Source organism: Hibiscus syriacus, unplaced genomic scaffold, assembly GCF_006381635.1.
Source record: "Hibiscus syriacus cultivar Baekdansim isolate YM2019G1 unplaced genomic scaffold, ASM638163v2 tig00110819_pilon, whole genome shotgun sequence".
Lineage (NCBI taxonomy): Eukaryota > Viridiplantae > Streptophyta > Magnoliopsida > Malvales > Malvaceae > Hibiscus > Hibiscus syriacus.
In genome coordinates, this window is record NW_024062875.1 from 2,400,200 (window position 1) to 2,414,353 (window position 14,154).

The 14,154-nt window shown below is 30.0% G+C and overlaps 1 protein-coding gene across 1 annotated transcript; it reads right to left on the bottom strand.

Moving 5' to 3' along the window:
• Positions 1 to 7,233: 7,233 nt before the first annotated feature.
• Positions 7,234 to 8,153, bottom strand: LOC120142137 (chitinase 2-like). The gene is made up of 2 exons (XM_039156879.1): positions 8,149 to 8,153; positions 7,234 to 7,969 (listed from the first exon to the last, which is right to left on the bottom strand). The coding sequence occupies exons 1-2, from the start codon at positions 8,151 to 8,153 to the stop codon at positions 7,234 to 7,236; spliced, it is 741 nt and encodes a 246-aa protein (XP_039012810.1).
• Between the last annotated feature and the right edge of the window lie 6,001 nt (positions 8,154 to 14,154).

Sequence of the window (14,154 nt, forward strand, 5' to 3'; positions counted from 1 at the left end):
TGTGCGACACCAGATGGTGTTCCATGGTGTATGCTTTTCGCTGACGACATTGTCCTAGTTGCTGAAACAAAATCTGAGTTGAATAGTAGACTGGCTACCTGGAAGACTGCTTTGGAAGAAAAAGGTCTAAGGATCAATATTGAAAAGACAGAGTATTTATGCTCAAACTTCAGTGGTGTCCAAAACGATGAAGATGTAGAAGTATGCTTAGAAGGACACGTTCTTCCCTCAAAGGATTGTTTCAAGTACCTAGGGTCTATGATACATAAAGATGGGGGTGTAGATGATGACGTTACACACCGTATAAAGGCGGGATGGCTAAAGTGGAGGGCCGCAACTGGAGTTTTGTGTGACAAGAAGGTGCCTCTAAAACTTAAGGGAAAATTTTATAAAATGGCAATAAGACCAGCGCTGTTGTATGGATCAGAATGTTGGGCAACTAAGAAGGATCACGTAAGGATGATAGAGGCCACAGAAATGAGAATGCTTTGATGGACATGCGGTAGGACTTTGTGGGATATGACAACAAACTCTGCAATTAGGATGTCCTTGGGGGTGGTGCCTGTTTCTGAAAAATTGAGGGAGGGAAGACTACGGTGGTTTGGGCATGTCCTTAGGCGACTACCGTCGGATGCGGTCAGGAGGGTAGAGTCGATTACAGTCGACGGTGTTAGGAGGAGAGGACGACCAAGGCGGAAGTGGGAAGACTGCTTGAGATCTGATATGATGGATTTAGCCCTTTCCGAGGACATGACCTCTGATAGGAAAGTATGGAGACTTAAGACTAGGGTAGTCGAGTAGTGTGGGTCACATCTTTAGGGTGTAACATCTCTGTCTTCTTATATTACCTTTGTAGTAATTTCCATGACTTCTACTTTTTATACGTTTCTGTTATTGGTATTTATGAAGGCTTAGAACTGGGCTTGCTACCGTTGACTTCTGTGTATCATTCTCTTCACTTTTAAATTTAGTCGGGTCTTACTTTTCTATCTATATGCATAGATCTTTTCGCTGGGATTTATTTGTAGGGATTACTTCCCATTACAAACGCGCATACGTTATTAATGATTGCATATGAATACTGTTCAATTATGTATTTATGTATTTAGTTATACATGCATTGCATTTTATCTATATTTTTATTTTTCTGACTGCCGGAGGTCTTCCACGAAAGCTACTCTCAACCTGGCGTTGGGGGCAGCCTACTACCCTACCTCCCCCTTACCCCATTGCATATGGGAATTGGGTTTTGTTGTTGTTGTTGTTTGTTAGTTCTATTGATATCAAAGTTGCTTGCCTTGTATTTTTTTTTAATTGGAAAGGGTCATCAATCCAACATAACTTATATAGAAAAAACACTTTGATCTTACACTTGAAACAGGCTTGGCAACCCTCCACTACGCTGAGTGCTTATATGTATAATTATCTTAACTTTTTATTATAAAAACAATCAAATTATGCCCATGAGAGGGAAGGATAGACACAGCCAATTTATAAAACTATTGAAGGGGCGAATATAAAATTTTTAAGGAATTGAAAATATATTATAAATAAAAAAATATTTAAATGATATAAGAATTTAAAATTTTTAAGGGGAGCGATCCCCTTCGCCAATCCTTCTCAGTAAGGGATACTAATTTCACTCAGACTCAACGGGTTAAACCAATCCAACTAAGTTGAGTCAATTTTTTTATTTTAAAAATTTGAGTACAGATTGAATCATATTTTTTAACAGTGAATTCAGATCGGGTCTGGATTGGATTTAGAAGGAAAAATCTGACCTAACCTGACATGACATTCTAATTATCATTTATATATTTAGGAATAATTGTAATAGTATCTCTTTCTATATTTATTTTTAGTTAGATCCTTGTTTTATTTAACAAAAATGAATTTTGTTTACATATATTTAGATCGATCGGTTCAGGTGTAGGTGTGAGTTTTGACCTAAAAAATCAGATTAGGTTTCAGGACGGGTGTGATCTTCCTAAGCCTGAGTCGGATCGAGTACGAATATAGATTAATTTTCAAATAAAGTTCGGGTGAGTCAAAGATCCGACCCTTAACCCGAGTCATCAACATCCCTGCCCTCGGTCCATCCTTCATCAGAGGGTCGTGCTTTAAAATGTGAATTTCTTCTATATTTAAGGTCGGTTCCAAACAACACAAGCAATTATCAGATTCATTCAATTAATCTTTAAAAGAAAATTGTTGGTGGGAGGTTGACGAATAGTGATGGAGAAAAAAGTGGCGAACGGCCGTTTTGAGATTAGGCACATCAAGCATTATATATAGTCCTTGTCATGCGGATATTTTCGTGCAAAAATTGAGATTTTTTTTTATCGAGTAGCACAGAGATCAAGTATAAATCCTTAGGTACACAGCAAACATTCCCAACCCCTGCATTATCAGCGTTCATTACCTGCTTCAGCTACTTACTCCGATAACGCACTTTATCGACTTAAGCATCGGAAAATATTTTTTAAATAATTTGAACGATCATAATATATATTCATAATCTTTTTTAAATAATGATAATGTACACATATCCTACATACGCACTTATTCGAACTCAAAATTTTTAAGGAAAACAATATTCTCTTAACTACTTAGACAGTTTAATAGATTCTAGAAAATATCCTTGGAACTCGATCATGTTGTAAAAATTTTTAATCTTAAAGCCTGATTCATTACGAAAAGAACATCACCACATATGTATATATAACTGAGGAGAGTCAACTTCAATTTAGTTGGTTAGGTTTTCAATCATGTTTCATTGCTGAAAATGAAAAGATTTCTCTCTGAAGTTGGCTTAGCTATGTGTCGTAGCAATTTTAAATTTTTCGCGTGAATGTTGATTGAAAACATATTGGAAAATGATGAAAGAAAATCTTCTTATTCGTTGCTTGATACCACAGAAATCTCTATATTGGTCTAAATTTTGATAATGGAATATGGAGTTTGTTGATTAACATGACTATTTCCGAATAAGAACAAGAAACAAAACATATTTATGTTAGTTTGGTGTCGTGTGTTTATCCATTTTGTACATTTGGTCACAATCAATATCTCCTATTGATCCACATTCAATTTTTTTCCGTCTAATGCAATATGATCGTTTATTTTTTTTCCTTCTTGGTCTGTCTACAATCACTTTGGACCGTCACATGATGGATATTATTGATCAAAAGATCACATTGATTTTTTATAATTTAAGGGTCGCATTAATTTTTTTTTAAAAAGTTTGAGATCCTCATATATCTTTAAGTTTAAAAATTTTAACATATCTTGTCCTGTTGTCATCTCTAGTCTAAACCTAAGTTCTTTGGGTCATCACCACTTATAATTTAGACAAATAAGGATGGACATAGTGGAATGGGTGATCGTTCACTCTCGTTTATCAAAGGATCATATTTCATTGAATATGGAGAGTAACTACCGTAAGAAAATAGTATTTTAGAGAAAGTAAATTAATTTTAAATTATGAAATCACATTATAACTAATTCGACTCCTAAGAAAATGAACGCTTTCTATTATACCAAAGGCTACTTAAGGATGGGTTTCAGAAAACTAAATTTGAGGTACAATAGAATGAGCATAAAAAGATAAAGAATGTGTAAATTCATAAACAGAAAGCAAAAGGAATATAACACATCCCCTAAAATGTATGGAAGTAGTAGTTTCCCCTAGCATTATATCTGAGTTGTTAGCCTTAAAAAAATCGAGTAGTTCCCGTCACAAACACGACCCCCAAAATAAATACCTTCGACATTCAAATAATTCATCAATTACGAAATAATAGTTCTAAGAGACCCAACTGAAAAAATTAAAGACTTATGAGGTCAAAATAGCATCTAATTATGCAATGGATTAAATTGATTACTAATCAAACTAGTAAGGGCTGGAAGTGTAATTATCCCTTTTTAGTTGAAATGAACTCTAAATTAGATCAACTAAATCAAGATGATAATGTTATCGAGAATGAATTAGAATTTGTATTAGTTAATAATTTATGATTACTCCGAAAAATGAATCCTAAATTACTTTGATTGAATGTTGTGAAGCTTACACTGCTTAATGTGTTTGATTGCTATTATTACGTATACGTTCGATTACTTCACTAAACTTTCATAATTGATACTGTTTTGTTGTTCGACCTAACAAATAATATATCAAAGAATCAGTTTAGTTGAAGGATCGTATCAGGAAAAAGTCACAAGTTCCGTTTGCATGTAGGTACATTTTGCAACCCCAACTCTTAGCATAAGTGGCATGTACCCATAAGCCCTTGATGACTTTAGGATGAACTAAATTCCTATTTCGATAAATTATCTGATTTTTCGATGTTAAGTGCGTAAAATTGAGTGTTTAGCTTGACTTTCATCTATCTATATCTATATCTATATATATGTATGTGATTTTTAACTATGCTTGTGTTTCGCGTAAAATTAAGAGTGATTTGAGTGAAAGCGTGTATAAATGTGTTGTTGGCGAAGGCTAAGCTTGAAGTGCTTTAAATTCTTAACGTTTCTCGGTTGATTCACATGGAATTACAGCTCAGAATTGTTGCATTCTTATGTCCCAAACAGCAGCTACATAAGTTGTCCTGTCTAGCTTTTTTCTTTGGTCAAAATGGTATAAAAAACTTCTCAAAACAATTTATGAGATCGGTTTAAGTGGTAAGCTTGATATCGCTTATGCAGGTCTCAAGTTCGAGTCCTTGTGTATGCATATATTCCTTGTTGGAAGACTCGTCCACCATAACCAAGTGTACGACATGAGTCAATCGTGACTAATTAGGTCAAAACCTCTAATAACATGAAGGGCAAAAAAAGCTTCTCAAAACAGTTTGACATTTGCTACTCTGTTTAGGGGTTGTTTCACTTGATTAAGGTACCTTTATGGGCTGTTAATGATACTAAAACAGTAAAATAACTATTAGAGTTCAATACTAAGCAAATCTACGCTGTTGGTACACCTCTAGGCCCGAATTAAGCTAGAAGCAGTTACCAAAATTGCCTAAAAATTAGTATTTGTAGTCTGCCCTTGTTCTAAGCTGTTATGCTTCATTTTAAATGTTATTTGTTTAACTGAAATTTGCCTAAAACATACTCTTTTGTTCTGTTATGGTTTAATTGTCAAGCCGAAATGGATTTCAGTGCATTCAATTAAGGTCTAAATTAGTATAATTTTAATTGGTATGTCTTTTTTTTTTACAAGAAGTTTAAAAGGTCACCTTCAACCAACAAGAAGTTGATCTAATAGGATGAGACACTATGCCTTTAAACAAGGTTAGGTGTTCGAATCCTGACATTTGCTAATGAAACAAACTGGGTTGGGAGAGTCGTCCTCGCCTCTGTAGTACCCGATCTGGATTAGTCGATCAATAGATCGATACCAGTGATTAATTAAAAAATAAAAGGGTCACGTTCAAGGTCATTCTTGCTAATTTTATGCTGAAAAAGTAGCAGCCTGTAAATGTACTTAACAGTTGCCCTTCGGAATTGTTTTGTTATTTTTTTGTCGATTTTGGTGCAAAATGAAAAAAAAAATCGCTTGGAAAATGCTGTCAGGGAAAAAAATTTCCTGCCCTCTCCAAATTATTTGTCAAGGTAAGGTGATTATTGCAGTGTCACCGGTAGGAGTGGAATTAAAAATTTATTATAATAATATTAAAGTATTTTTATTTTTTATAAATATAATTTTCTTTTAATTGAACAAGACTGGGTAAAAATTTCTTTATTTATTTTTCAAAAAATACATATTTTTTAATATTAATTAATAATTATAAAAATAATTGGTGAGGTCAAGGCTCCCTTGACATCCACGACGTTCCGCCCGTAGCCACCAAGAAGGCGTCGAAAACATACGCCTTCAAGAAAATACATCTTACAGCTTCTGTTTTGTTACTTTGTTGATCTTCACTATTCCAATTGCATGAAATATGAAAAAAAACTAGGCTCACGGTGGTTATTGTTAGGGATAAGTATATAATTCACTTGAGTAAAAAAAAAGTTAGTTGAGTTGATGATTGTATTTTATAATTTAAACTTTATTTAAAATTGTTTGAGTTGAGTTTAAGAAATCCAAATCGAATTGTTCAAGTTCTTGTTTAAATAATTATAAATATTTATAATATTATGATACTAATTTAAACATTTTTAACCATATGTATTCTTCATATTTTTTCATATACGATATACATATCTTGCAGAGTTGAGGAACTCGAGTCGAAATTGAAAATAAATTCACTAATTATTAAAATTTTAATTTATTCAAATCGTGTATTATAATTCAAACTTTATTTAGATTTTTTTGTTGAGTCAAATTTATGAAATTATAAGTCGGGTCAAATTGAGTCAAATTTTTAGCATCAAATTAAGTCGAAATTTTTATTTTTTTAAGTTTAATCAAATTTTATGCCCCCTAATTATTATACTCGATATAACTCATAAAGCATGATAAATGTTATGATTTAATTTTTTTAAGGAATATGATTTAATCTTCGTATATTTGATATGGTGATCGTTTGCCAACAAAATGCTCAATGCTTTAGTGTTTTCTAAATTAAATGTTTGACAACCTAGCCTCTCTATTATGTTGATAGTTAAGGTTAAATTATTATGACAACTTAGATCTTAAAGGTTTAAAATCTTCACAAATTGGTCATTATTTACTTGTTGATATAATGATATAGTAATTGTTAGAATTGAATTTTGATTAAGTGTGTTATTTCTCCAACCTTTGAACACCTTTAATTCGATTTATGATGGAATCGAGTATAGTTCAACCCGATGTACGAGAGTATATGATATATAGATGATTGATAAGAACAATATTATTAAATTTAATAATATTAAAGATAAGTAATTATAAATCTATAGTATATGATACATAAAACAGTAGTAAATATTAATATTTTGTATAATTTTTTTAATGAAATATTTTTCTATAATTAATTACCTATAGATAAATATGATAATAAATAATTTCTAATACATGATTTTAAAATATTTTGGATAAAATAATAGTAAACGATGTATTACATAAAAAATAAATAATCGATTTAGTTACACAATCCATTGCGTTAACCAACCAAACGAGGCATCAACATTTTCAACTTCCAATGTTAATCAGTGTAAGAAATAGGACACAAATGAAAAACAATTCTCCATAAAAGGAGAATTTTCCATGATTATTATATTAAACACAGTAATAATTAAACCTGTTGATCATGCAGCAAGTAGAGCCTGAGCTTTCTTCTCATATTCAAAGCCCTTGTTTTTTGATTCATCAGCAGACCATACAAAGATGCCACCGAGCTTTCCTTCATCTTTCAACTTGTTGCAGGCTTCAAAAAATCCATCATAAGGTCTCAGGCCACCGTGGCCGCCGCTCTGAAAGCTGGCCAACAATTGACCTCCGCCGTAATTAGATGCTTGCTCTTTGAACCTACTTATAAAGCCGGAAACACTGAGCTTATCATATGCATAGAACTGGAAGTTTACAAAGTCAATTACATGTCCATATTTCCTCCACAGAGCTAAATAGTAGCTATTAATCTCTTCATAGGGAGCAATTGAAGCGAACGAAATAGTCCCACTTTGTTTCAGAATCGTTACGAGCTGTCCGATACATTCCGCGAACATTTCGGGGCTCGACCGGAAGTGTTCGTAGTCAATATCGATCCCATCGATGTCATACCGATTGATTATATCAGTGAGTGAAGAAACAGCATTTTGAACCCAAGATGTCTTTGAATTGGGTGCGAAAAAGGCTTTACCTCTGCCTACACTATCACCCCCTAAGCTTACAGCAATCTTCACATTTGAATTACTATCTTTTAATGAGTCAATTTGGCATGGACCCAAATTGTTGGTTTCCCAGAATACGTTGAACTTTCCATTTGCAGGTGATGGATGATTGTCATCAGTATAGTCAATTGCAAAGGCCAGAATGAAGTGGAATCTTCACCTATTAATTTTTATAGTTTAATGATCTATTTTAATAAGTTATGTATGCATATGAGTAAGTATATTTTTAATTTTAAAAACTACATCTCACTTTAATAAGACGTGCGTCTCATGCCTCACGCTTGCATCTTGTGTCTAGGCTATAGGACTCTTACCGTCTTGGTGTACCCTTACGCCATTTTTTACATTGTGATAACCAATTATATCACTACATTAATATATTAATATGACAACTGACGGTCAAGATGGCTCATGAGAAACAATAATCTTTCATTAAGTGGATACTAAACTAATACAATGAGTCCATGAAGACTTAAATTATGTCAGTGGAGAAGATTGATTCTCTCTTATTCTGTTTCACCATATGTAACACAAAACATGAGGTATATAAACAATCCTCTCTTTGGAGAGCTAGCTGGGATGCCTCAAAACCATTCTCGTCCTAGTTTTCTCTAAACCTTTAAAGTAATATTTTTGAACTCAAAACCTTTGATTGGTAATTCTTTGTCTAATTCAAAAGAGGTGAATTATAAACTGTCAATCAATTTTTTTTATCTATAGCCTATTAAACTATAGAAAGAACATAGGAAGGTTATTTAATTTTATCATTATCAGCAAGCTTTGAACATAAGAAGGTTATTTCATTTTCGTTTTGGGAATCATACATTTGCTTTCTTTCTCGAGACAAAATTGATATTCCTTAGAACTGATTGTGCCAAGGGATATTTGAGAGTGGGCTGTCATGATTAAACTAAACAAACTATGCAAAGGGAATCAGATGATTTCTTAAAACATATTGTGGGACCATATACATATATTCTATTTTCCTTATAAAACGATTACAAATTATGCTTCCATTGGACATAAGGTTCCTTGCTATTTTCATCTTTGTTTCTTTCCTTTACATTTTGTTTTTATTGCCCAAATGTAAAGTCTTGGTTCAGACTACTGGATCTGATCTTGTTCAAAGAAACCTTACACAAATGATTTCCTGTCACAACAGTTCAGTTAAAGTGACCCAATTACATATATATATAGCGTGTGTGTGTGTGTGTGTGGAAACCGGAAAGAATCATGTTGTCTTTCCAATGCAAAATCTAAAAAAAGAAATGGATGAGTAAGGATTAGGGTAGAAGTAAAGCATACGCAGGAAATACATAGAGTGTGTTCCAAGTAAACAACTGTTTCACCCCATAACAATGACAGATAATAATATCCCCTTGTTTCTCTACTTTCCCACTGCCTGCCACGTACTGGATTTCGTAATGCATGCTAAATAGGAATCTTATCCTTAAATTTTCTTGCACATGCATGGATCTGATTTCAGATTAAATCAAATTACTATATTTCATTCATATTCTATTAATGTTTGTTCGTTACGATTGAGGTCATGATATATTGGATGATATAATTATTAAAGTTATAAAATATTTAAGATTTTAAATGATTTGATTAAATTTAACACGTAGATAAGTCGAAAAGGTACATTAGAGGGGCATGTGCCTCCTCGCATCACTCTTTATCACGTGGGACGTCTTTGCAACCCTCATGCAGACCCCACTTGGTCTTCCTTTTTGGAATTTATTTTTTCTTTAAATTTTTTCCTATTTTTTAGATTTAATTTTCCACTTTCTATCCAAACCCCACTTTGTCTTCCTTTTTGGAACTCTTTTTTCTTTTATTTTTTTCTTCTATTTTTTGGGATTTAATTTCCCACTTTCTATGGGACATTTTACCTAATCTAACAGCTCCCAATTTAGAAACAATTTTGATCTCATAATTATGTAAATAAATGAATAGAATTTACTATTTATCGTTTTAATAAAAAGTTTGAGATAAAATTGGTAGTGACACTTAACTTGCATTCCAACCATTGACCCTTTCCAAGTATTTTGTTTTTAATGGTGTTTGGTACAATAATTCTTTCAATTTGTAGAATTTTCTGTCTTTCATTTTCAAAAATATTAAGTTGTCGTTTTCATGTGTATTGCCTAAATTCAATTTCCAATTTGGATGTTGATGTATATCGAGAGGGTTATATATCCCTGTTTAAAATTCATTACATTTCTTAAGTTAAAGAAAATTAATGCATCAATTGCATATTTTGTATTAGATATTGTGCTAAATTGGAACATACATGTAGAAATTATATTCTTTGCTATAGTGGTGAATTTTTTAATTTAGGTTGAGGATTTCAGCTCTAAAGTTAGTAATATCATGTTAAAAAGTCTTTAATTGAGTGAAGACTAGAGAATTAATTTTATTTTTTTTAAATGTTAAAAATGTTTTTTTATTGATAATTCATTGATTAGTGTCTTCGGGGATGGAGAAGGTGTTGGAGGTGCGACGGTATTAAACTTCTGTAAATTCAAAATTTTCATATAATTTAGGTATTTTCTATTAATGATATAATTTTACATTCTTAAATTTCTAATATAATTTCTTAAGTTTGCATATGTCTCCAAGTGTCTTAACCTTCTGTATATTAAACTTTTTTGAAGTTTTTAATTAGGAAATGTTTAATAAATCAATTGATGTAACTGTATCTTCAATCTCAATAATTCTACATCAATAAAAATATATTAATATTAATTTTTAAGTGTGTCGTTAAGTAAATCAAGTAAGTTTAATTAAATTTATATATAAAAAATTTAGTTCATTTTATGGAAGTGTTTTATCTCATTGAAGTTAATCTTGATAGTTCAAAAGAACGTCTTTAAGATTCTTTAGTGCTTTAACATTCCAAAATCTATGATAACATTAAGTTACATGTCAATTTTCCTTAAAATATAAAATAAATAATCTCTTATTCATTGTTATTGTTTAACATTATTCTTTTATCACTTTTTTCTTTTCAAAATATCTTTCCTATTTAATTCATGAAACAATAATAAAAAAAATACTCGGGATTAATAGAGTTTAAAACAACAATATAATGATGAGTGGACTCAAAGGTGGCTTGGTGAAGGTAGGAGTAAAGCGGATTTGGATTTATTCAGAGGGATATACATAGAATTTTCCGGATAAACTTTTAAAATTTTGGGATAATAAACTTATAAAATTATAGATAACAAAAATAAATTTTTAACAGAAAATATATAAAATAAAATCTAAAATATATGGTAATTTTAAATTTTTAGGAGGGGCGATTACCCTTCACCCACTCCTCTCGATCTATTCCTATTTTCGCGGTTTAGATAAAAATAATAATGATATGTTGGGATATATAATTTGATCGAGATCTCAATAAATATCAGATAAATAAAAATATGAAGATGATGATGGTGATCGTTGGCTCCTTGGGCCAAATTAGAGTGTATTTTTTTTAAATGATGATGATTGTTGGCTCTTGAGTTCAAAGTACATGTCTTTGAAAATTTTGACAATACAAATTGTCTTTCTACCTATATTATTAATTTTGTAGAGATAACGGGAAATTTCAGAAGTGATAAACTATTGATCTATTGCTTTTAAGAAGTTTGAATGGGCCTACGATTAGATGATACAATTAGTTAAGTCGTGTTCAAGTGAGCTTGTAGATAAACTTGGTTAAGACTTAAGACTTTCATGAAACAATACAAGCACATTACTAATATGTTGTTTCGATCATTTGATGCTCCAAGAAAAATCAAATGATAATTTTAGACAATACGCTTAAATATGAAGGGATGCGGCAGCACAAGTGCAATCACCTTTGCTCGAGAAAGAAATCACTATCCTTTTCGTTAATACTTTCACAACACCATCATGTAATAAATTAATGTGTAGTGCCACTAAAGACTTTCAGATTTAGTAATCTCGAGTGAGTTGATTGAAATAAACATTAAGAGTAGAAAGTTTGATCTATTAAAACCGTTAGAAATGTGACATCCTCTAAAACTATATATAAAAAAAAGTTACGATGGTTGGAAACCATAGGTGTTTGTATGCAAAACTAGACAATAAAAAAGTTATGGTCTATGAGAAAAAAATATAAGAAAAATCAAGTTCACGTCAATCTTTATTTTATACAGAGAATCATATCTAGAATTACCGGAAAGATGATTGATGGCCTCAAAATATCTCCTATCATTGTAACCTCTTTACCCGAAATGATATGATGTTAATGCTCACTGTGAATATCATGTTGGATCTTTAGGGCATTCAATTAAGAATTGTATTATTTTCAAGAGAACAATCTAGAATCTATTAAATGTTAGTGTATTATATGTTGATATTCAATTGAATTTTTATTGTTTTTAGTTAAGATTTATCTGATAAAAATTACTTAAAATAATATAAATAAAGAAAATTAGAATGATTTGTTATATAAAAAAACTTTGAAAGCTATTTATCTCTATAAAGTTTATTTGTAATAAACAAAGTTGGAATTTAAAATTCAAATTCAAAATTTCCGCCATCTACATACAAAAAAGTTCAAAAATATAAAAGCCTTCCTATTAGACTCATGATTATTGGTAAATTAGATTTTTATAAAAGAAATAGAACAATTATTTAAATTATTAGAAGACGAAATTAGTTATCAAAATCCAAAATTCTCTTTATTATAATCGTTTAAATATAACTTGATTCCAAGTCGTTGGTATGATATATAAAAAATATGAAAATTAAAATTATTTAAATATATAATATTTTCTAATTTATGAATAGAAAATGATCTTAAATAATATAAATATTATATCAAATTATTCAAAAATCAATTTTAAAAACAAAAAGGAGAAAAATCTACCAATTTACTCCCTTCTCATTGGTTGTTAGTGGCTCTCAACTTTCCTCACCCACAAAATCTTAATCACATCACACACAAAATTTGATCAATGAAAATTTTCTATAAATATTTTAAATATAATTAATAATATTATATTATATTTACAGTGTAAATAAAAAATATTTTATATTAGAATTCAACAAATAATAATTAATAGAGTGATAAAGCAATTATACAAATTATTATCAATCTTTAAAAAATTAATTTAATTAAATATCTTTTAGTTATTTTATTTAAATATTATATAAAAGTATTAAAAATATAAAAAATCATTAATAAAATAATATTTATTATAGGTCAGTTTGGTATTGTTTTAAAAAAATAATTTTAAAAGTGTTGTAAAAAGTAATTTTAAAAGTATTTTAAAAAAGTAAAATTTAATTGTTTAAGATTATTGTTAAAAAGTGATTTAAAAATATAAAATGTCAATTTTAAATATTATATTGTAAATTAAAAATATAGTATTTTTAAAAAAAATAAAGATTAAATATATGAAAGCCTTATATTGTGTTTTTTTTAAAAATACAATATAAAGTTTAATATCATTAATAATTTAGTTTAAAAAATCTAAAATTTCAATATATTATTTTTTTAGTAGTTCGAGTTTTTCGAATCAAATATTAAGTAATTCATTTTGACTCTTTAAGAATTTGAGTCGAATTCGAACGATCGTCTCATTTAATGTACTAATTGTTCACTGTTGTCATGCTCAATCTGTTCTTCATTTCGTTTCATCCTAACTGTTAAAATTAAAACATTACAATTATCTTTATAAATACTATATACATCCATAATTATTTTGTCATATTCATCTAGATTATAATTATTAAATATTTCTAATGCATTTGAAATGTATAAAAAGTATAAATATTGTATAAACAATTTATGAATATTTTAATTAGATATCTTAAAAGTTATTATACAAATATGTTAATTATATTTTTAAAGTTAAATTTCAAAAAAAAACCATTTGCATTTTGTCATCCCTATATCCCCATTATTTTTTAAAAGGATTTATATTATTCTGTTGGCTTTAAGCCTTTTGTCTCCGTTTATAACGGTCGGATATTACGATGTACGGAGCTCCTTTAGTGCCGTTAACCTAACCTTCCTCAAACTTCGTTGCCGTCCCTTCACTGTTTATCCAAATTAACGCCGTCAAAATCAAACCAAAAAGCTCCGGGCTCCGTCTCTTCTCTCTCGAGCTCTCGAGTATGTTTATGATTATTATTATTAGGGTAAATTACGCATTTAATACCTAAACTATAAGTTTTGGTCCGTTTTAGTACATAAACTTTCAATTTTTTCAAAATTATACCTAAAGTTTACTTTTTATTTCATTTTAATATTCCGTCATAAAACAATTAATGCGTTTAATATCTAAACTATCATTTTTATATGTTTTAGTACCT